The sequence below is a fragment of the Ambystoma mexicanum genome, chromosome 1p (assembly GCF_040938575.1).
Source record: "Ambystoma mexicanum isolate Mex_15411 chromosome 1p, UKY_AmexF1_1, whole genome shotgun sequence".
Lineage (NCBI taxonomy): Eukaryota > Metazoa > Chordata > Amphibia > Caudata > Ambystomatidae > Ambystoma > Ambystoma mexicanum.
The window spans coordinates 324277125-324299190 of NC_090921.1; the positions used below are offsets into that span (position 1 = coordinate 324277125).

The 22066-nt window shown below is 43.9% G+C and overlaps 2 protein-coding genes across 7 annotated transcripts in view; one reads left to right on the forward strand and one right to left on the reverse strand.

Annotated features, from left to right (window-relative positions):
• LOC138569766 (uncharacterized) overlaps positions 1-3304 on the reverse strand; it is a 79712-nt gene extending 76408 nt beyond the window's left edge. For all 5 annotated transcript variants that reach the window (XR_011303326.1, XR_011303325.1, XM_069648053.1 and 2 more), the window contains exon 1: positions 1735-3304. Coding sequence is in view for 3 of the 5 variants with exons in the window: in XM_069648053.1 (XP_069504154.1) it covers positions 1735-2158 (424 nt within the window). In the remaining 2 variants the exon portion in view is untranslated. The remainder of the gene's footprint in view (positions 1-1734) is intronic.
• SHC2 (SHC adaptor protein 2) overlaps positions 1-22066 on the forward strand; it is a 708489-nt gene that overhangs the window by 107960 nt on the left and 578463 nt on the right. The window lies entirely within an intron of this gene.

A 22066-nucleotide genomic window follows, 5' to 3' on the forward strand; every position in this document is an offset into this window, starting at 1 on the left:
CTGTCCTTGTGAATTGGCAGCAGTCTAAAATCTGATTTTCCCAATAGGGCACCCCTCCCCGCTGCTTTTACCATTTGTACAGCATCTTCTAAGGAAGCATACTGCACCTTACACAAGTCCTCAGGTATGCCGTCATTCACTGATTGCCCCTCTGGAAAGGAGAGGTGGTGGATCAGGCGGAACTGGCCTTCTTCTTTTTTGGGTACCAACCCTAGTGGCGACACCATGGGAGCAGAAGAGAAGGGGCCCGCCACCCCACCTAGCTTGATTTCTTTCTCCACTTTCTGTTCCACCACCTCCGGCCTCTCCAGTGCTGACCGCAAGTTGATCCCCTGCCACAACAACTTTGCGTCAACCTTGTTGTGGTATGTATTAAGGAAAGGAGTCATGGCAAGGAGGTTAACTAGTGTGGCTAAGTTCCTTTTAATCATACTCATGTCTTTCACAGATTTGTTAACATTATCTCTATCCGTTAGTACCTCAATCTGTCTTTGCTTTCTCTTTAGGTTTGCTGCTGCTTTTATGCTTTGCTTCGCCTGAAGCGTGACACCCTTTGGGTGACTGAATTTGCATGCTTTACCATAGGGTAAACTCCCTCTGCAAACCTCCAGCAATCTTCTCGCTCCCCCTGGTGGGTTGCTGTCCGATAGAACCAGGAGGAGGGCCCGCAAAAGGATCCCCTACCACGCTGCGTATAACCCCCTCTGTCTCTCCAAACCCAGGACTTCTCCCCTTGCTGTTTGTCCTTGGGTTCCCTGGCGGGCATCATCTTATCAGTGTACCCCCCAACATCGACCTCATCCCAAGACATTGCAGGCCACACTTGCATTTTTAGTCTGAAATCCTGATCATAATCTAACCACCCTTCACCCCCATACTTCAGGTATAGATCATGAATATATTGCTCATAAGCTGCCATTGCTAGGGCATCCTGCGGATATTTTTCAAGCATTACTGACATGTACATTCTAAAAGCTTTGAGCCAGTTGTGAATTGAGTGCTCCATAGCGCTCTCCCTATCCCTTTTCTTTTTCTCTTTTTCAGACAACTCTTTCAAGCCTCCCCCCAGCGGTACAATCTCCAACAAGTCAAAGGTGTCCACAAATTCTTTTCTCCACAGCCTCTCCTTGGTGGCCCATGGGATTTTCCACACAAGTGAGTTGACTGCCACTCGTACTGGTGCAAACCCCGGCATTGGCCTTCCATATTGTGTAACCCGCCCCCAGGCTTCCCCTGCCCCCAAGTTGCTTTGGCCCACTGCTGAAGGCTGTGTCTGGTTCTCTCCTCCTAAATAGAGAGCCCCGGGCCCCTGCACCCACCAACCAAGCCCCACTTGTACCCTCGTTGGGGCCATTGGTGCAGGCTGCTGGTCCTCCCCACTGACATTGAGAGCCCCGGGCCCTTGTCCCCACCATGGTTGTCCATTCTGTGTCCCTGGCGAAGTAGTCACCTGAGACAGCTGACTGCCTCCCCCAGTTGGGCCTATGCTAGGTAAACCGACTGATAAAAATCCCCCAGGTGGGATCCCACCCCTTTGAGGTAGTTGGCCAGTCACCCCCACCGGGGACCAAGCCTGATGCATTCCCCCCACAGGCCCCCTTGTGCCCTGAGTCATGCCTTGTTGAAACAATGCACCAGTACTATTCCCCATAACACTCTGCATACTGTCATTAGCACATACATTTGGCACTTGCCCATTTTTACCCGACGCCTGCATGCACTCCATTAACATACCTGTGACCATCTCAAGGGATGTGGGATCTTCCACAGCTACATCCACCGGTCTGGTTGCAGGAGTGCTGGGCGGGCCCCCACAGTTCCCTGGAGCCTCAGCAGGTGTAGGAGCCGGTAAGGCTGCATCCTCCTGAGCCCTCCCTTTCCCTCTTGGTTTCTTGATGGCGCTGGACTGCTCCTTGTTCGCCTTGGCTTTCGCAGTCATGGTCCGCTTCCTTCTCTTAGATTGGACCACCTCCTCTTCCCGGTCCTCCTCTTCTTCCCCTTGGACCTCAATTTCCACCAATGCTTCCTCACTGGCACTATCCTGGAACATGAGTGGTGAGCTGTTCACCTGACTGGACCCGGGAAGCTCCTGCCCTGTTTGTGCCACCATTGTTGCCATCCAGTGGGGCCCAATGGTTGCATCAGCTAACCTCGCCATCTCCAGAAAGGCCTCCAATTCCAATCTCCAAAACCTTTGCTGGGCTGCTGTCCTTGCAATACAAGTTCAAATGGCTCCTGCCGTTGATTTCGAAATGACTGTCTTCCTGTGATGTTCTCCTCTAGTCTCTTTTCCTTTCCTTGTTGCTTACTGCCCCTTGCAGGAGCCACATGCTTCCCTGGTGGTTCGGATGGTGCCTTTCGCCAGTAGCTGTTATGATGTGGCACTCTCCCTCCTTATGTGAGCCTGACCGCTTGCCGCACTATTGCCCCCAGTCTGAATTGCCAAGCAGACCGGGTTCCGGAGCCTGCTCACGACCCCTTTCTTTTTTTTTTATTCTCTGCATGCTCTGGATATGCTGATAGCAAGAAAAGGGGAGGTGGGGAAGAACCTCCTTTCTTCCGGGTGCCTGCCCAGTCGCGCTCTGCTGTTCCCCCTTCTGTTTTCATCCAGGCAGCCTGGTACCCACCACTTGCTCACAGTTCCCCTTCACCCTTGATTGGCCTGGTGCCGCAGACCAGCTCCGGGCATGGCTTTCACACTCCTCGCAGCTCCTTACCAGCGGACGGGCCCCTCTACAGTCCACCGCCGTGCACTTCTCACTTCCGGGTTGCCTTCTCGTCGCCGCACACCTCCTGGAATGTCGCCGATCCTTGTTGGCGCCGCTTGCGCTTTGCTCCAGGGTCCAGCCCGACGTCTTTCCTCCGGCTGTGACGCTGCTCAGTCCGCTTTGCTCGTGGACCCGGACTCCAGCCCCTCCTCGGCAGTTCTTGCTGCGCGTGATATGGCACGGTCTCTTCCTGGTTCACGCTCCGACGCCGCTGATTCTTCAAACAGTAAGCGTACCGAGTCCTCCGGCTTCACTCAGCGCACTCCTCTTCCAACGATGTCCCAGCAACTAATGAAGTCCAAAAACGAAATCCTTCCTTACAACGGCGGCGGCTTGGCAGGCGTCCTACTGCAGGTGCCGGATGCTTCCTGCTGTAGGACGCCTGCTTGTTATAAAGGGCTTACCCCGCCCTTTTCCTTTGTTTGCCGTTCGCAGGCTTTGGGTGATTTTGGCGCTGTTCCGCCCCCGGACTCTCCCCTTACCCAGGGGGAGGGGAGAAGGTTAGAGGAGGCCCCTGCAGCGGTTACCGGGCCGCCTCCTCCATTTTCTTTGGTTTAGTCCTGTCGGCAGCTGCATGAACACTCCTAGCAACCACAACATGCTTAGCAAAGGTGATTAACCGGTTCCCTCGTACAGCTGTGACTAAGCACTGGCGCCTTTGTTTTCCACGAATTCCTCTAAATACACTCTGTTCGCTGAAATTAAAAACAGGAAAAAGCAGTCCAGGTGGCTGCCCATTGCACCGCGTTAAACAGAGTTGAAGAGCTTCAAAGCATGTGCATTGCAGATTTACTGACGCCAAACGGAAATCCACTGCATCTGCTCAACCCAGACAAATACAAAACAATGCTTCATTGCCTGAGGCGTAGAGTCCATTGATATGGACCATGGCCTCTGAAATCAACATAACACTGCCCTTAAGCACGGGTATTGGAGCATGTCCATTTCCAAGTCGAAGCACCCACACCGTTTCCAGTTAACAACAAGCTGCATGCCTTGGCAAACATTACTATAAGACTGTACTGGCCAGTTACTGCTGCTGTGTGTCTCCATGTCTTGATACGAAGATGGTCGTGTAGTGGATAGTTTCAGATCCCAAGCTGCACTGAATGAGGTTATTCTGCCTTGTCTTTTTGACTCTTCTTACTCTGCATCCTGGGACCTGAAGCCTGCATTTCTAAAGAGAAATTAAACTACAAGAGCTGTCCAGAACTGCAAAATGGCATTAAGTGGACATGCGCAACATCACTTACGCACTCTTTCTGTGCATCTTTTTGAGAACACGTGAATCAGGAAGAGATGCTGGGTGAAACAGTGGCCCGTAGTTATTCACCGATTCTCGATTGTGAGGTCTAAGAGTTGCCTTCATAATGTACTTACTTACTCGCCAGTTACTTTAAATGACCACTTGGCTTGGCAATGGACATTCCCTGGGCTCCAGCATAGGGGCTGGGAGAGGGGATTCGAAGGTACTTCTCAATCAAAGGCGCTACTTCCTGTTGCTTAAAAGTCCGACCAGATATTTCTACTTCCTTTCCATGAGTGGCCTTTCTTGTAACAGGCAATGCACTCTGGGTGTTTCTGTTTCACTGCTGTTGAAGCAATGGACTTAACACACCTGCTAACATGCGTTAACAATTGCTAACCGATAACAGGTGATAACTGTAGATAGTATAAGACGGGTCACGTGGTATCTCTGTGAAGATGAGCATTCAGGGGAACCGACTCCTACAGCACCTGTCCTCCACTTTGCTCTCACCCCTCCACCCTTTCAATCTCTAGCGGCCACACACACACGCACACACACACCCACCACCCCCCGAAGAAAAGGTCCTACCTCATTGTGAGGCAGTATAGCGAAATGAGGTAGCAACATCAAAACTGCATGTACAATAGTACATATGTCCTCTGCTATGAGTGTGGGGGCTGTGCACCAGATGAGAGCATTGAATGAGGGCAGGAATGCAGCAGCCATAAAACTTGGTGGTCGAGAAAGTAAAAACGGGGAAAGATATGTTCTGCAAATAAAATAGCCAGGTCCTCATTATGGGCAAGGGGTAAGAGAAGATGCTAGGCCATATGATTAAAGTCAGGAGAGTGATCTTAGCCAGTGAAGAGAAAAGGGTGATCATTGAGTAGTGGAAAGCAACAATGGGAAGGTGCCATTTCATTGTAAGCAGCGAAGGAATGATAAGGTGGCTATTACAAACAAGTAATACGCGTAGTAAAAGGAGAGGGTTGGATACAGTCTGGCAAAAAAGATGTAAGATGTGGGTAAGGTATCCGATTCGATGGAACAATGATTACTGATAAAAAGCCGATTGCGTGTTTTTAGGATCTCTATATATGTGAGCTTATGTTATTATTTTTTTTAACAATATTTATTAGATTAATAACAACATGAATGAAAAGCAGAAATCTAAATTGACAGATATAAAACTATCTTAAGTGAGGTACCTTAATATCAAAAACCAGTAAAGTTACGAATTCAGAAGCTACCTATATAGAGAACTTGAAGAAAAACGAAGATTAACCTACAGCTTATACAATGAGATCTACTATGAAGGAATACATGTTTTTGTAAAAACAGACAGGGGGGACAGACAAAGGGGACAAACAAGAGAAAAAAAAAGAAGGAAGAGGGGGAAGGGGGGAAATACAAATTAACGATTTGACAGGTAGAATTTTAAAACATTCCAAATATAAATTGCGAAAGTATTTGGTTACAAATAAGGGTTCATTAGCCATTTGAAGAGACATTGAAACAATCAAGATATCGAATGAAGAACGACAATTTTACATTGTACTTGCGGATAGAGTCTTGTGAGTTGGCCATACATTGTTCTATTCTTTGAGTGTGACAAATATTATTCCACCAACCTCTAATACAGAGAGAACGTGCATTTTTCCAATTTGCAGTTATAAGTTTCAAAGCAATAATGATGAATAAATCATATAGGAACTCATCATGAGTTGCGCGTTAACGCCGGCGCTATAAGCCCTACCGCCAAACCCCCTGGCGCTATTAGCGGCGGATCACAGGTTTGGCGGAACGGTTATTGCCCATTCCACTTTGGGCCCATTCGGGAATTCCTCATTTCCTATTGGGCCCAATGGAGAAAATTTGCGCTATTACAGCCGGCGGATTTCCAGGATTTCCGCCAAGGTCATGATCTGGCGGACCCTTAAATGCAGCGGTAATAGCGCTACCACCGCTACCTAAAACAATATTCAAAAAGGATAGTGGAACATCAACCTTGAAGATACACTTTAGAAATTTCCAAACATCTTGCCAGAACGTGTAGACAAAAGAGCAGTTAAAAAACATGTGTTCATAAGAGGCCGGGGAATGTTCACAAGTACAACATCCATCATTTAAGTTATTCCTAGACTTGGACAATTTGACAGGTGTAATAAACGTCCTATGTGTGAAGAAGAGAAAGTGTTGTGTTATGTTGGCTAATTCAGAAATATTTTTAGTTTTGGCGAATATTAAGGACCATGACTGACCATCTAGGGCTAGGCCAAAGTCCCTTTCCCATAACAGACGTACAGGTTGTGCAACTAAATTAGTATTAAGGGCTTTGTAGATTTTTGAAGCTGATGTAGTGATCTGTAAAAGCCGAAGGGCGTCAGGCGAGAGGACATTGGAGGAAAAATGATACAGTGCGTCAAGACAAGCGTTAACCAACTTGTTGTAGAAATTAAAATCAGTATTGGGGATAGAGTATAAGTATCTCAATTGCTGAAATGGTAGAATAATTGGTCCATTGAAGATTTGTTGAATAAATCGTATACCTTTTTTAATCCAGGATTTTCCGTGTAGAATTCTGTTATTAATAAGAATGTTTTTGTTATTCCAAGGTAGGGGAGATAGACTGTTGTTTAAAGTCCTATTGTTAGGAAATAGGAAAACCTTAAAAGCTGCAACAGAGGCCCTGATTCGATCAGATAGGGCTATAGAGTTATTGTTAAATAGATAAACGAGATCCGCAGGGTCATATGGGTAAGCTATCTTTCCCTCTAATTTAGGCCACGAGGGTGTATCTGACACAGAAGAAGAGTTAAACCAACATAGGGACTGTTTTATCAGAAAAGCAGAGTGATAAAGTTTAAAATCCGGGGATCTAAGCCCTCCCATTTCATATGGGGCTTTAAGTTTGGCCAACACAATGCTTTTACATTTTACGGGGCCCCATAGTAAATTAAGTAAGATATAGTATATGCATTTGAAAAAAGAACTGGGAGAAGTTGTAGATAATGTAGGATAATAGGGGAGAGCATCATTTTTATTGTATCGAGCCGACCCCACCAGGAAAGATAAAGGGGGGACCATTTAGAAGTAAGATCTTTAAGGTTGTCTTGTAAAATACGCATATTCAATTTAATAGTATCATGTATTGTGGGGGCAAAGCTGATACCTAAATATTTAATAGAGTCATTTACACCATTTTAGGCCAAAAGAATCAAGTTCATGTTTAAGACAGAAGGAGTTAAGAGGAAGAATTTATGATTTTTCTTTGTTGAGTTTATACCCTGAAAGGCGCGCATTTGTGCAAGTGCTTTGGTCAAGTGTTTTGGTAGCTGTCTCGCTGTCCGCTCCTGCTGAGAATATTGCCGGGACCAGGATTGATTAACCTGCTCGCGGAGCGTGAGCCGAGGCCACTGGTCCTCCCACACTGACATTTGCTGCTAACTGATTGGATATGCAATCCACGCCCAGAACTAAACATAAGCACTGCACGTGCGCATTTATGCACGCGCATTTGTGAAAGTGCTTTGGTCAAGTGTTTGGTAGCTGTCTTGCTGTCCGCTTCTGCTGAGAATATTGCCAGGACCAGGGTTGATTAACCTGCTCGCAGAGCGTGAGCCGAGGCCACTGGTCCTCCCACACTGATATTTGCTGCTAACTGATTGGATGGTACTCGTGTTTGAACATTGAGTAGGGAATTTGCTATTGGCCGCTAGCAGTACTACTGGCCATTGTTAGCCGTTACGCATTTGTATTCATTGTTCCTTTGTTTGTTTCTAGTGCAATCCACGTCCATCTACCAGGAACTACACATAAGCACTGCGCGTGCGCTTTTATTCGCACTCATTTGTGGAAGTGCTTTGGTCAAGTGTTTTGGTAGCTGTCCCGCTGTCTAGCTTTCCAGCGAGCCACAAGGTACTGTAGTTTGGGGAAATTCATACCTACGCACGCAGTGATGTACTTTTCAATTTGCATCCAAGTTTTTATTTTTTTTACCTCACTCTGTTACGGATTACGATGCAGTCAAGGCTTCCCTCATTAAAAACTGGGATGCCTCTAAATTTGCAACCTGTGCGTAGTAAATTTCCAGAAAATTCCATCTTACTGACTGCACAGAAGCAAACAGCTTTAACTTTGTGCTCTACGCCGGTATCTGGCAGAAGTCGTAAAGGTCATAAGGTTTTAAAGGGGCGCCATTGCCTGACATTCGGCAATTTTACAAACAAGCCACGAAGTCCACTATGTCAGATTTTTCTAGAGTCCCTTCAGCTTCCCAAGTTGACCTCTTGTTAGACCCTGTGCAACGTAATTGTCTCCCTTATACCCACGCCAAGGAAAAACCCTTGCTCCCTTTTGCTAAGATTGTTATGCCGGTAGCGAGTGAAGTAACTTTTCATACCCCACTCGTCCTTGTGCTGGTTCTGTAACGTGTGCCTCTTTATCTGACAGTATAATGTTGCATAATTTGTCGCTGTCAGCCCCGGTACAGATTGAGGGTGGCCCGGCACCTTGTGTTCCCACTGATATTGCTATCATTAACCTGGATTTGAGTGAATCAGAGTTCTCTCAACATTTACTCCCCGAAGGCTCGCCCCAGAATTTTTCAGAATCCCCTATCATGTTCTCAGACATTGAACCTAACTGTTCCGCCATTGAAGTCTCGTACCTTGCCCCCACTCCACGTTGTGGTGTAGCATCTTCGGTGTTATCTTGTAAACCAGATGCAGAAGTGGTGAATAAAAATGTAATCAATATTACGTTATCTGCTATGCATGTATCTCTGCAAAACATTAGCTAAACTCTCTGACTCTTTGACTAATAAACTTCTTGACCACTCTCAAAAATTGGATAAAATTCTAGCATGGAAAGATAATGCATCCTCTTTGTTTCAAAAAAATGTTCTTGTGTCCTGTCCTAGCTATTTAAGCGATTGTCCCTTGGCCATAAATGTATTGCTAGGTACCCAAACTTCTCCTAATACGCAGGGGCCTGTGAACATTCATATCGATCACTTTGCTCCTGTTAAGACTCCCTCAAATCCGGCAGTTCCTCTTATTGAAGGAATCATTAAGAATGGCACAGTTTCCTCTGGTTTATTGGTTTATCTGCACCATCAGTCTCTGCTACTTTGACATGTTCTGGGGTAACGCCGTCTGTGAATGTCCCCTATACAATTTTGACTTCCAAAGCGCAGACAGGTGGTTCCAAAGGTCCCTCAAAGACCATTTGCAAAAAAGCAAAAAATCAGCAAGCCGTAAAGAAGTGTAACTCTTCAAAAACAAAAAGTTTCCTTCGTCAAATACACCTCCAAAAAAAAAAAATGCTTGCATTGCCTCATTGGCGGTATCAAAAAAATATTATCAAATGGCCCTATTGCGTACTCCTGCAACCCATCAGCTGGGCTCACTGGCCATCCCGCCTTATGCTCCGCTTGATGCCTTGGTTGAAGCGGTAGTTGGTCCGGAATCTTCACACTCTGCACCAACGAAGGATCCATTGACAGGTCCTAAGTCTAAAACCATCATGGGTACTAGTCTTACAACTGAGTTGCATTGGCAGGAAATCCGCCGGGCGGTTGATGCATATATGTCGGGTCATGGCGTTTTTGATAACAAGCTTTTTCCTTTTCTAAATTGTCCCAAAACAAGAACATGTCGGCCCTAGTAGATCAGGTGTCTTACGCCGCGATCTCTGCGTCGGCTGCACCTGTCCTGACAAATGCATTATAACATCAAGCAAAGTAGTGAAATCCCTCCTCCACCTCCGCCCCAAGTAATTCCTAGCGCCACTAAACGATCACTCTTGGCTGAAATTGCTCCTGAATTACTTGAATTATTACAAGTTGCTTTGCAAAAAGAGCCTAAATCCTCACCTTCCATTTCATCCGTGCCTGTGGTGACCGGAAATGGACTTGTTGCTAGTCGAACATTAAAAAAACGGCCGGCCAATTTCTGCTTATTGTTGAATTGTAGGCCTTCTCCGTGCAGCCAATATGTATTAAATCGAAATTCTATTCTGAGCATCTTTGCTGATGTGTCGGAATTAGAAGACTTTAGTTCACATGATCAAACTTTGGTGGATTTCTTTGATAAATCTAACTTGCATGCGGTTAGTATTTGGATGCAATCCCGAGTCATCCAGAATGCTATATGGTCTGCAAGAAGGCATCTGTTTGATTTGGGCTTTGAGATATCTCTGGAAGCAAACACCAATGTTCAAGTTTCACAGCAGCAGCATTCTTCCATTCTACCTCACCATATCATCTATGAAAGTCTCTCTCATGGTCAAAGCGAGTCTAGAGTTTCAATGGAGAAAAATGCTCAGCATTAACTAGCTCAGGTCTCGATGTTAAGTAAATTTACCCTAATAAACTGGAATTCTAGGGGCTACTCTCAGCTGTTGAATAACGATTTCAGCTCTTTAGGCAAATATAATTTAATTTTGCTCCAAGAAACTTGGCTAACGTCTGTCCCTATTTCGGACGCACACAATGTCCTTATAACCGTGGCTGATAAAGGTCATTGTGGAAGACCTTTTGGTGGCTTACTAACAGCAATTCAAGCCAATATTAATACCAGTATTACACCATGGGCCTCACCCAATGCCTTTATCAAAATGTCACAGCTGAAATTGGTTTCAACCTCGTACGCCATTATAAAATGTATATTGGAACCCGGTGGGGGTTACGGATGAATGCTTCCTGAAAGCTTTAAGTGACATGATGAATATAATCCTTTTAGATGGTACTGAACACAAACTTGTGATTGCAGGGGACTTAAATCTTGATTGTATCTCTAGTAGCAATAAAAATAATCTAATTCGTACCAAAAAATGGAAACAATTTGTGAAGCATTTCAATCTAATGAGGCTTAATGGATCCTTCAAATCTGATATCCCCCCGGGTTTCGACGTGGCAGATGGGTGCCTCTTCATCCATCTTCGATTACATGTACATGAATTTTAGTCTCTTCTCTGATGTCATGGACTTTGAAATTGTAAACTCAAATATGAGTGATCACAAACAATTAACTGCCAAGTGGCAGTATCGAATTGATCCTAACCTAGAGAGAGACAAATTTGATCAAGGCCAGTCTACTATTAACAATACGGTTAATAAACTCTGATGGACAAGGAAGGCTTTGGATTGTCTCCATGCACGACTGTATCATGAAGTTATAAAATCATGCTCAGACACTGGCGCTGCTAAAGTCTGTTATTCTGTTATGATCCAAGCCTTTCAGTTCCCAGTGCCCGGATCCATGTAAAAATTCCTAAATCGAACACCTTCGTTGCACGTTTTCGATCTGGAAGTTAGAGTTTGAAAGCGTTTGTTTAGACTCCAAAAGAGGGAAGCGATGAAACTTCCAGCTAGCATCTGATATAGTCAGCTTACAAACATTAAAACCAAATATAAAAATTGGGTTAAATTAAGACATGCAAAATTATTCCACACAGATAGCCAGTTGCTCTTGGCTGCTGTTAAAAGAACATCGCCAACATTTGGTCTCTTCTTAATCAAGCCACTATCGGTCCTCAAGTTGTCATCCAAGCTAATGAAGTATCGGAATCCATTTGGATCGAGTACTTCTCGGCCTTATATAAAGTACCAGATGGAGGAGTTTCATTAGATTCCATCAACTCCCCGACCAATTTTCATCTAAACTTTGTCTTGGACGACATTCGCTTTTTTATTAAGAAGGCTAGTCAGTCAGGAGCATGTGGGCTGGATGGATTTTCCAATAAAATGCTAAAAGACCATCCCAAAATATGGGCAAAAACTTTGTTTCAAATCATTACCATCATTATTAAAACACAAACACTTCCTCTTTCCTGGACACACTCAATCATTGTCCCCATTTTTAAAAAAGGGGACAGGAAAGAGCCGTCTAGTTATAGACCAATAGCGTTATTAGACGTTCCTGGGAAGATTTTCTCCCGCCTAATTTTGAGAGAGTTCCATAAGTGGACTTCGCAAGCTCAGCTTAATGATCCCTTTCAAGCGGGCTTTGTGGCTGGAATAGGTACCATCCCTAATATCATTACGTTGAACATGCTTCTTTCTGACCATGCTGCCCGAAAACAGACTTTGTTTTTGGCCTTTGTTGATTTAAAGGTCGCTTTTGATTCAGTTGATCGGTTCCATCTATACAACAAATTGGTCAGATACAATTGTCCGTCTTCTTTGGTAGCTTTAATAGTATTGCTTCACACTAACACATCCATGCAAGTTAGACTCGCATTGGGGAGGGGCGACATGACACCAAAATTCTCTACGTACAGAGGGTTGAAACAAGGGTGTATTTTGGCCTCCTCAATATTTAATTTCTTTATATACGATCTGGATGTTGCCCTAAGTCAAATTATGAGTGATCCTCCTAGTTTGGGCCCACACAGGATTCCCTACCTCTTTTACGCAGATGACTTAATCCTCATCTCTAAAACCCATAGTGGGTTACAAAATCTCTTGGATGGTCTGGAGTCCTATGTGGACAGGAATCATTTGAAAATAAACACAAATAAAACTCAAACAATGGTATGTAAATGGCATTCAGGTATCAAAGTTAAACCCTTCAAGTGGAGACTACATAATGTTGCCCTTGATAAGGTACCCAATTATAAATATCTGGGTATATCGATTGCTGATACATCATCAAATCCAGGGTACGATCTAGAAATTAAGGGCAAATTACGATCCTTGGCTGCCCAAGCAAAAATATTAATGGGTACATTTGGAAAATTCACAATAAAACATGCCAACCTTCTATCTTCAGAAGGTTCTCCCAATTTTAACCTATGGGTCGGAATCTCAAATTCCAAAAAATGCTACATGGTGGGACAAATTAAAATCATCTTTTTGGAAACAAGTCCTACATCTACCAACATGTACCCCATTACCTCGAATACGCTTTGAATTGGGCTCCCTGTCAATGCCCTCATATGTCATATTTTGCGTAAATGTCTTTTATCATCAAATCGTACAGACATTTTAGGCATGTGGCCTCTCATTTGTTAAATCAAAACCAGGCATTTTCTCGGAAATGCTGTAAATTTACTATGAATGCGTTGGCTGACGCATCAGTCGAGTTGGAGTTACTTTTAACTAATGAAGGTCATGCTAAAATGAAAATCCACCAACATGACTGGTATATTAACCAAAACATATGTTTAGTCTATAAGGACTTTAATCCAAACTTGTTTTGTCACAAGCGTTATAGAGTCATGGCTGATTATTTGGTCACATTTCCTTGTCCAAAGATTCCACAGAAGCTCCTTCGCTTCCGCCTGAATCTATGGCCAACCTTGGATGTCTTGGCTCGCAGAAACCTAATCCCAAAAGTTGAAAATCTTTGTCGATTTTGTAAAACACCTGACTAAAAAGAAACATTGGAACATTGTGTGGTATATTGATCCCAATTGATTTCCATTTGTAAGATGTATTTTTTTTTTTTTCGAGGAACAAAATGTATACATAGAAAAGGACATGTGGCAATGCATCTTTTCATCATCTTTGCTCTCCATCAAGATAGCCATTGTGCAATTTTTGGATGCTTTGTTTCCTGATAAGTGTCACTGAATTGATTTAATATTATAAGTGCTGTAATCTGAAGAGTTATGTCAGCAGTGACTCTAACTGTATATCGATGAGGCCGTTAATTGCTTTTATTTGTACGTTTCTTATTTGTATGTATTGGATATTATGGATGAAACGTGCCAGTTAATTCTTGATTGCGTTTTATTTGTAAAACATATTATGCTTTTTCGTGTTTTAGTTGTTTATGTAATGTTATTACTGAAAGATAATTTTAAGGTGATTATTGAACTGTGTCTTTATGTGTTGTGAAATTTGAAAGGTTGATTGTATCAACCAAACAAAAAAACAAAAAAAAATAAACTTGACTAATTTGGTGGACTGTGTCAAGCAGGTGGGGTATATGGAGTTTGGGATTTTTTATTAAAACGAGAACATCATCAGCATAAGATGCAATCTTAGAATGTGTTGGCCCACTTGGGATTCCTGGGATGCTTTTATTCATTCTGATGAACTCTAGTGAAGGTTCCAACAATAGGATGTATAAGATGGGGGAAAGACGACATCCTTGTTGCGTACCTCTTAATAAAGAGAAGAAGGAGGAAGACTGACCGTTAATGCACACAGAGGATTTTGGCCAAGAATAAAGCAGTTTAACTAATGAAATGAATTTTTCACTCAACCCATGCCAATGTAGAGATTGAAACATGAAGTCCCAACTGACATGATCCAAAGGTCTTCTGTGCATCCAAGGTTATGGCCGCATACCCCGTCTATCTTTTTGTCTTTAGAAACAATATAAATAACATCCAAAAATAGTCTAGCATTAGAGGAAATGTTGCATCCTTTAACATAACCCACTTGGTGCATTATTACATTTTCACCGTGGAGAGGGCCTACTTATATCCTCGAACATAAAGGAAGTACTAATAGGGGCATGATCAGAAATTATAATATTAGAAATGATTGAGTCAACAATAGTACCTGTGAGAGTTTTGGAAATAAAAATATAGTCCAGGCGGGATAATGTATTATGAAGAAGTGAATGAAATGTATAATCAAGCTGTGTGGGATGTGAGAGTCTCCAAGAGTCAATTAGACAACCCAGAAAAGCGTTATGGGATTTGGAAGTTTTAAATACACAACTGGATTTCCTATCCAAAATGGGTCAAGCACCTGATTAACATCGCCACACATAATTAAGTTATTAAAGTTGTTTGTGAGAATCATTTTTTTCAACATAAATCCAGAACTGGGTGTCAGGTTGAGTGGGTTCATAGATGTTAAGGATAGAAACATGTATGGAGTCAATCAGGAGCTTGACCCATACCCAGCGTCCCTCAGTGTCCATACCCCTGTCCAGAATATTACATGACAGTTTTTTACTAAACAATATTGCAACACCATTCTCTTTGGCGACCGCTGGGCTTGCCACAACATCCTTAACCCACAAGGATCTAAGCTTCATAACCTCCTTAGTGGATAGATGTGTTTCCTGTAGGCAAGCTACAGAAGGTTTACATTTATTCAGATGAGATAAAATCTTACACCTGTTATTGGGGTTGTTACAGCCCTTAATATTCCAAGTAACACATGTAAACGTCATTTATATAACAAAATGATGTTAGAGCATGAATATGAAACCATAATAAAAAAAGTGCAAATATGACCTTATAGAAAAGACATTTCATGAGAGCAACCAATCTCATAAAAAAGTAGAATCAATTAGATATCTCAAAATAAATGGAAAGATACAAGAGGAAAACACATGAGGGATTTAGGAAAGGGAAGGGAGACCCGATATTAAGCAAACCATACTGAGGTGAGCCAGCAAGAAAAAACATAATAATCCAATACAACAGGGACCTCAGCATATATAAAAAAGAAAAGCAGAAAAAAGGATCAGGCCAAGGAGTAAATAAAAACAAATATGAAAAGTGTAGCAGGAGCCGGTGACACCAACTAGGCTGTCAAAAGGAAAAAGACAGCACGTAGTGAAAGAGGGGCACCACACCAGCAACCGTCTGACCCAAGTTAAGGGAAAAATAAAATAATCACAGCATTAGATGGGAAAATAAATAGATTGTCAGAACAAAGTTAAGCAAGAATAAAAATGAAGGAAAAAGAGAGCGATTCAAGTACCAACTGAAGTAGAGGGATCCACCGGAGATGTAGTGTCCATACTCTCAGTTTTGATAGAACTTTTGAAAACCTTTAAATCAGCTGGATCATCAAACAAGGCCAAGCGGCCATTATGCGTCACCTTGAAAGAGCATGGCTGATATAAACCAAATCGGATAAATCAGCTGGATCATCAAACACGGCCGAACGGCCATTATGCGTCACCTTGAAAGAGCATGGATGATATAAACCATATTGGATGTTGAGTTGCTTCAGAGCTGGCCGAAAATACAGGTATTCCTTCCTACGTAACACAGTGGTTTTTACAACATCTTGTGCTATGTATATTTTGCTCCCATGCCAAAATAGAGTATTCTTTTCCTTAGCAGTTGAAATAATGAGTTGAAGTTGTTTAAATTCAAGTAGATAGAAGATAAGGGTTCTAGGAGGAAGAGAAGAAGTTGAGGCATTCTGTTGACCAACGCGATGGGGTCTCTGAATGTTGAAAATGGTGTCTAAGGGTAAGTGAAGAATGGTTGGCAGTAGTTTTTGTAAGAAAGCAATTGGATCTGATCCCTCACAAACCTCCGGCAGGGCAGAAATTCAAAGATTGTTACATCTGCTTCTATTTTCTAAGTCCTTGTTGTGTTTTTGGAGGTCTTTTGAAGATTTTTCCAACATAACCACCCTGGGAGACAGGTCTTCCACAACACCAACCCGCCTCTCCTCCTCGTCCATACGCGCCTCAAAGCCTTTCCATATGTCGTCTAATTGCTGTAGTTTTTGGTTCCTAGTCTCAATAAAGGGCTGAAAAGCTCTAATTTCTGATAGAATTGTCTCAAAGGCAGGATCTGAAGTGGTGAGCAGAGGCAGCGAGTCACTTTTGGACTTTTTCAGGTTTGTAACTGGAAGCGTGGAATCCTTTGAAGCAGGAGTGGATTTTTGGTTATTTTCATTAGAAGCCATTTAGCCTGTGTGCTGAGGCCACAAAGTCTGCCCAAAACACAACTGATCCAAGACTTTGCAGCAGGCAGGATGTTTAATAAAGAGTGTGGGTAACTTATTTGTAGATGTGACCCCAGAGTATTTATTAATATTAGCAAGTGCAGACGATGATCATAGCAAAAGAAGCTTATACCTTCTTGCAGTTGTTGACATAGCTCAGTTGAAATAGATATTTTGTGATTGAAGATAAACAATATTGAATTTTACACAAGATGGTTGTATATCCGCTGCTTGGAGAACCTCTGAGTATAGTTGGGCCAGGCAAAAAGGCTTTCTGTGTTGTTAAAAAGCAGATACCAAACCATATGGGAATGCAGACCAATGAGGAGGAGGGGATGAGATTTTACAAACCATGACAATTATGTTGTAGGTCAAGGAATAATATACATCAGGGATTCAGATGTTAGTATTAGTATTAAAATCACCTGAAAAGAGTTGACATTCAGTATTGAGGAGGTAATTGTAGGCTTCCAGGGGTGAAAGTAAAAAAAAAAGACAGTAGTACTTTCTCACGTAACTCCTTCAATAATTTTGTAGAATAAATGTGTAAGCATTACGTTGTGACAGGGCTTGAATTATCACCAACAAATGAATTGCAAAAATAAAAGCAGAGCGGCGGCAATGTTAAACTAAAAATTAAACATCCTCACATCCATTGAAAGCGGGCAGAGGCGTTGCTGTGTAGGAGGAGCCGCGTAGGCCTCAGCAGCACATCACAGCAGGAAGGACACCGAAGATTCTATCATGCAAGGCGGCGTAGAGAGGAGCTGCAGGTGCTTGTGTGTACCAGAAAAGCAGGAAACGAAGTTGTGTCCACAGCGGTACACTCCCGAAGCATGAACGGAGCTCTGGCTGACTGAAGCTATGTAGAAAAAAATTCAGGAAAAGAAGAAAATGCCTTATTTACTTGAGGTGAAGATGGAACTTATGCTCAGGCGGCCAGCTTTCTCGGTACCAGACCACGACCCCTCGTGCTGTTATCTTATGTGATGTTAAAAGGTTTTTATAAAGTGCTCATTCCGCAATGCCATTTTGGCGCTAGGAAAAACCAACAGAGTAAGAAACAGTCTAAAGTAAATTAAAATAGAAGAGATTTCAATAAGTGTCTAAACGCAAAGTGGTTCTCTGTGGCTCTAAGGGAAACCGGCCAATCATTCCATAGCTTTGCAGCAGTGACTGAGAAGGTGCTGCCAACCAACCTTGACAGCCGAAACCGGGGAACCTGGATAAAGCAACCGTCCTGGGAGTGCAGAGGACGAGCTGATATCTAGGAATTAAATGTATCCTGCAGATACTCAGCACCCTTCGCATAAAAGGCCAGATGGTCAATACAGAGTGCCTTGAATTCCCAACAGGGGGCCAATGCAAGTCACGCAAAACAGGCGAAATGTCAGCCCCAAAAGGAGCATCAGTAACTACTCTAGCCGCCAAGTTTTGTAAGAGTTGGAGACAGATGAGATAATGAGGCTGAGCAAGATATAGCGAGTTGCAATAGTCAATCTGACTCAATACCAACGGAGCCACAAAAAAGCATGAACCGACAAAGTAGGAATGGAAAAACATTCCACAAGATCTTATAATGAAAATGCCCTGATTCACAAGTGGCAGCCTCTTGGGCCTCAACTGATAAGTGGTAGATATTTTCACACCCACATATTTGACCACAGCAACAGGAGATGGAAAGGAGCCAAGTGAAGGGGGCCAAAAAAGTGGAGTCTGTAAATCAAAGGCAGATGTGGAACCTACATCCAGGACCTCAGTCTTGTCCCCATTCGGCTTTAGCCCGTTGCAGCACGTCCACTGACCCACAGCCTCCAAGCAACCCCTCAGCTGAGATGCAGTGTTAGGATTAAGACGGCCGATAATCTGATAGTTCTGTTTCAAAAGACACGAATGTTACAGATGCAGCAGTGTATTCAGAGAAACACCAGGATGCACTGTGCTGTTGTTTGTTACGAGGCAAAAGAGGATGAACACTGCTAAATACAGATTTAGTTTTCTATTTTAAAATACTTGCAAACACCACAACAACTCTAGCATTTTGTTTACAAGTATGTGCATCATTGAAATCAAAATACTGATCTATATGAAGCGTTGCCAGCAGAGGAGTATGAAAAAACAATGGATACGACGAGGCAGTGTGAATGGATATAACTGTCATTGTATAGAAGTGCAGTACATGCATGTGGCTGTATGTGTGAAGAGATGCAGTGCGTGGCCACGATAGTATGTGCGCTGGGATGCAGTGCATGCTCTCAGCAGCGTGTGGAAGGAGGTGCAGTGTCTGTTCATGGCAATGTCTGCAAGGAGATGCAGTTCAGGTCCATATCAGTGTGTGCAAGGATATGCAGTGTATGTCCATGTCAGTGTGTGCAAGGCGATGCAGTGCATATCCATGACAATGGCCCTCATTACGACCCTGGCGGAATTCGAAAAACGATGGCGGAAATGTAATACCGCCATCGAATACCGCTCGTTGCGATTATGACCCGTCACCGTAAAGTACGATGCCATTAGCGACACCGTAGTGAACGCCAACGCTAACTGCACCAAGTACGCGCACGCGCGCCTTGCAAAACCGTAATTTCCGCCATGGCGCAACGGTACGCGAATTCTGACCCTAGCGGACATTTACTTAACGCCATCAAGCATGGCGGAAAGTACCATTCCGCCATGGTGAGAATTACAGCATCGCGAACCAACCGTAAATGGCCCTACTGAGTGCCTGTACTCCACTCCCTGCCCACATTGCACAACTCCTCGTAGGCGCAATGTAGTCACACTATGCAACCAGTGAAATGTACAAGTCACCCATGCATGCCAACGAACAAATGCATGCAGGGGCTCCAAGTGCCTTGTGAGTGGCCATCCATATTTGGCATGTCACCATTGCCGTACTGATGCAGCACAGGCATGTGAAGGTTCAAGTACACCAAAATGAACTGAAATATTCCATGAGACAAAACAACAATAGTCCCCCATCGCCTGCCACCAGTGTAAATCAACATTCAAAGCAGTATCCTGAGGGAGACTGCACCAGCCCTGTACTCTTGCCAGTAGACAAACCAACCATCAGCATAAGCATGTACCACACAAGTTGGCAGAGTGACTGAGCAGCCAGGCTCATCTCAAGAGGGGCCAATGTGAGCTGTAGGGCACAGATGGCACGAATACAGAAGCAATTCCAATGGACCTGACCTCAGTCTCCCTCCAAGAAACGCACGCAAACACAGGCACCTGTGACCAGCCATTTTCTGATAATCCCATCATTCCACCAATCCACCTGGGTGACCGGCATCTGTTGCACAAAAGCTAATCCCCCGCCCCTGAGCATGACATCATAAAAACAGTCATAATGGCAGCCCCTATCCCTGACCTTACTGGGCTTCGTAGGCAAACGCGGCCAGTACAGTACCACACAACTCTACTCAGAAGCCGGAACCCAATGCAGATCATCTCACAATACATCGCGCCACAAATCGGAATATGCTACATTACTAGCAAAGAATAACGCTACACGGTTAATATCTGAATATAAATTTACTGCACATCAAAATCACCAAGCCCATACAGCTATTTGCTCATAAACTCCCAAATAAGTTGCATTACTGTGGGCTGCATCCGCAAGAAATGACCAGCTTCTTCTTGTGTGACGCCCTGTTCCTTCATGGTACACAGGGGCTACATTTACATCCAAAAAGGCAACATGGAAGCGCCTAGAACCGCAGGGCCGTCCCATGAAGTAGGCACTAGTCCAGCTGAATGGTTGATATGTTGCTCCTAGCCACTAGTACTGCGTAAGGGCATGTGGCCCATTGGCGATCGTCCCATAAGATCGTAATGGTGCTCCACTGATTCACTCGAAGCTGCAGGTGTCGACTGTAAAAGCCATCTGCAGGAGTGGCGTACAGATGGCAGCGGCAAAAGGGGAGGAGATACCTGTCACCCAAATGAAAAGAAAAATAATAGTATGGGCATCCGAACTTCATATGTATTACTCACTTCATTCAACACACTAAATCTACAACCATATGCATGCTAGCCCACTCAAAAGGATTAATTTCACCCAAAAATCACTTGCGAATCATAACGATAAAAATCGAGGTGAATGCACTATTACAAACGAGTGTTTGTGTGCATGCGTCTGTTAAAACAGAATCCATGAGATGGGATTAGGAACGTGCATAGACACAAGTGTTTGAAGGCGCGTCGAGACAGGGAGGGTTGAACAAGGGCAGATAGACGATGGTCCCACTATGGCAGCTTTGCATCACATAGCGCAGGGGAAGGGGATAGATTCCAAAAAGCCATGTACATGGCAAACTCTCAATTAAATCATCTGTCCATGCATCCATTCATCATTCCCTCATCCCGGTATAAAAACGCCTGAATATTTACTCACATAACATTTGAAATTTCCATTGAGTCTGTGCGTAATGCAGTCTGCAAAATCCACTGTGCTCCTGCCCGGATTTCTAGTGTAGTGAAGTAACATGTATTTGGGAACGTCCTGCCTTATCGTCCACTACGCTATTGCGCATCCCATTCAATTCATATCAATCATTGCATTCTCGTCATGGGCCCTGTCCCAAGGACATTCAACAATAGAACGTTATATTTCCAGTCAGACCTGTGGGCGTCTCCTCGCCGCTAGTTGAAAACCAAAAGCGCTGTCCTTCGAATTCCTCATTTGCAACATCACGTCGAAAAGGCATCTGTGAACGCTTGAATTCACAAATACATCTATGTAGTGCGGCTGTGTGTGAAAATGGTAACTGGCTTCAATCACTAATGGGACTCCCCGCCCGTCGGTGAACGTCGGTACAGTGCTGCATGAGGGTCCACCGTTGATCGAGTACTACATTCCACTGACCCTTCACAAGTTTGTTCGCGACTGCAAATTTAGTATGTGAAACAATGGGGCCATAGCAGAATTAACATATAAACCAATATTTCACTGCCATCGGGATTAAATACATGATTGTAATTGCAAGATGCCATGCGTCAAATTGCAGCGTTGTGTGCGGGACGTGCTCGCCCAAAAGTTACTGCAGCTGGCACAGGTGGAATGAATCACCACAGGTGGAGTCTATACAGCCTGAAAACACATAAATTGCACACCCAACCCCCTCCCACAACCACTCCCACTCCAAAATGCTACCGACAGGACTAGCGATGTTGGGCCTGGGGGACCTGATAGCACTGCAAGTACTCCAACTTCAAGAAGAAGACGAACACCAACTACTACAACAACCGGCCGCACAGAGGAGACGCAGGAGGAGGAGGAGGAGGGCAAGACAGGGGCAGCAAGGCCCACGGTCCCACTATGGCAGCTTTGCATCACATAGCGCAGGGGAAGGGGATAGATTCCAAAAAGCCATGTACATGGCA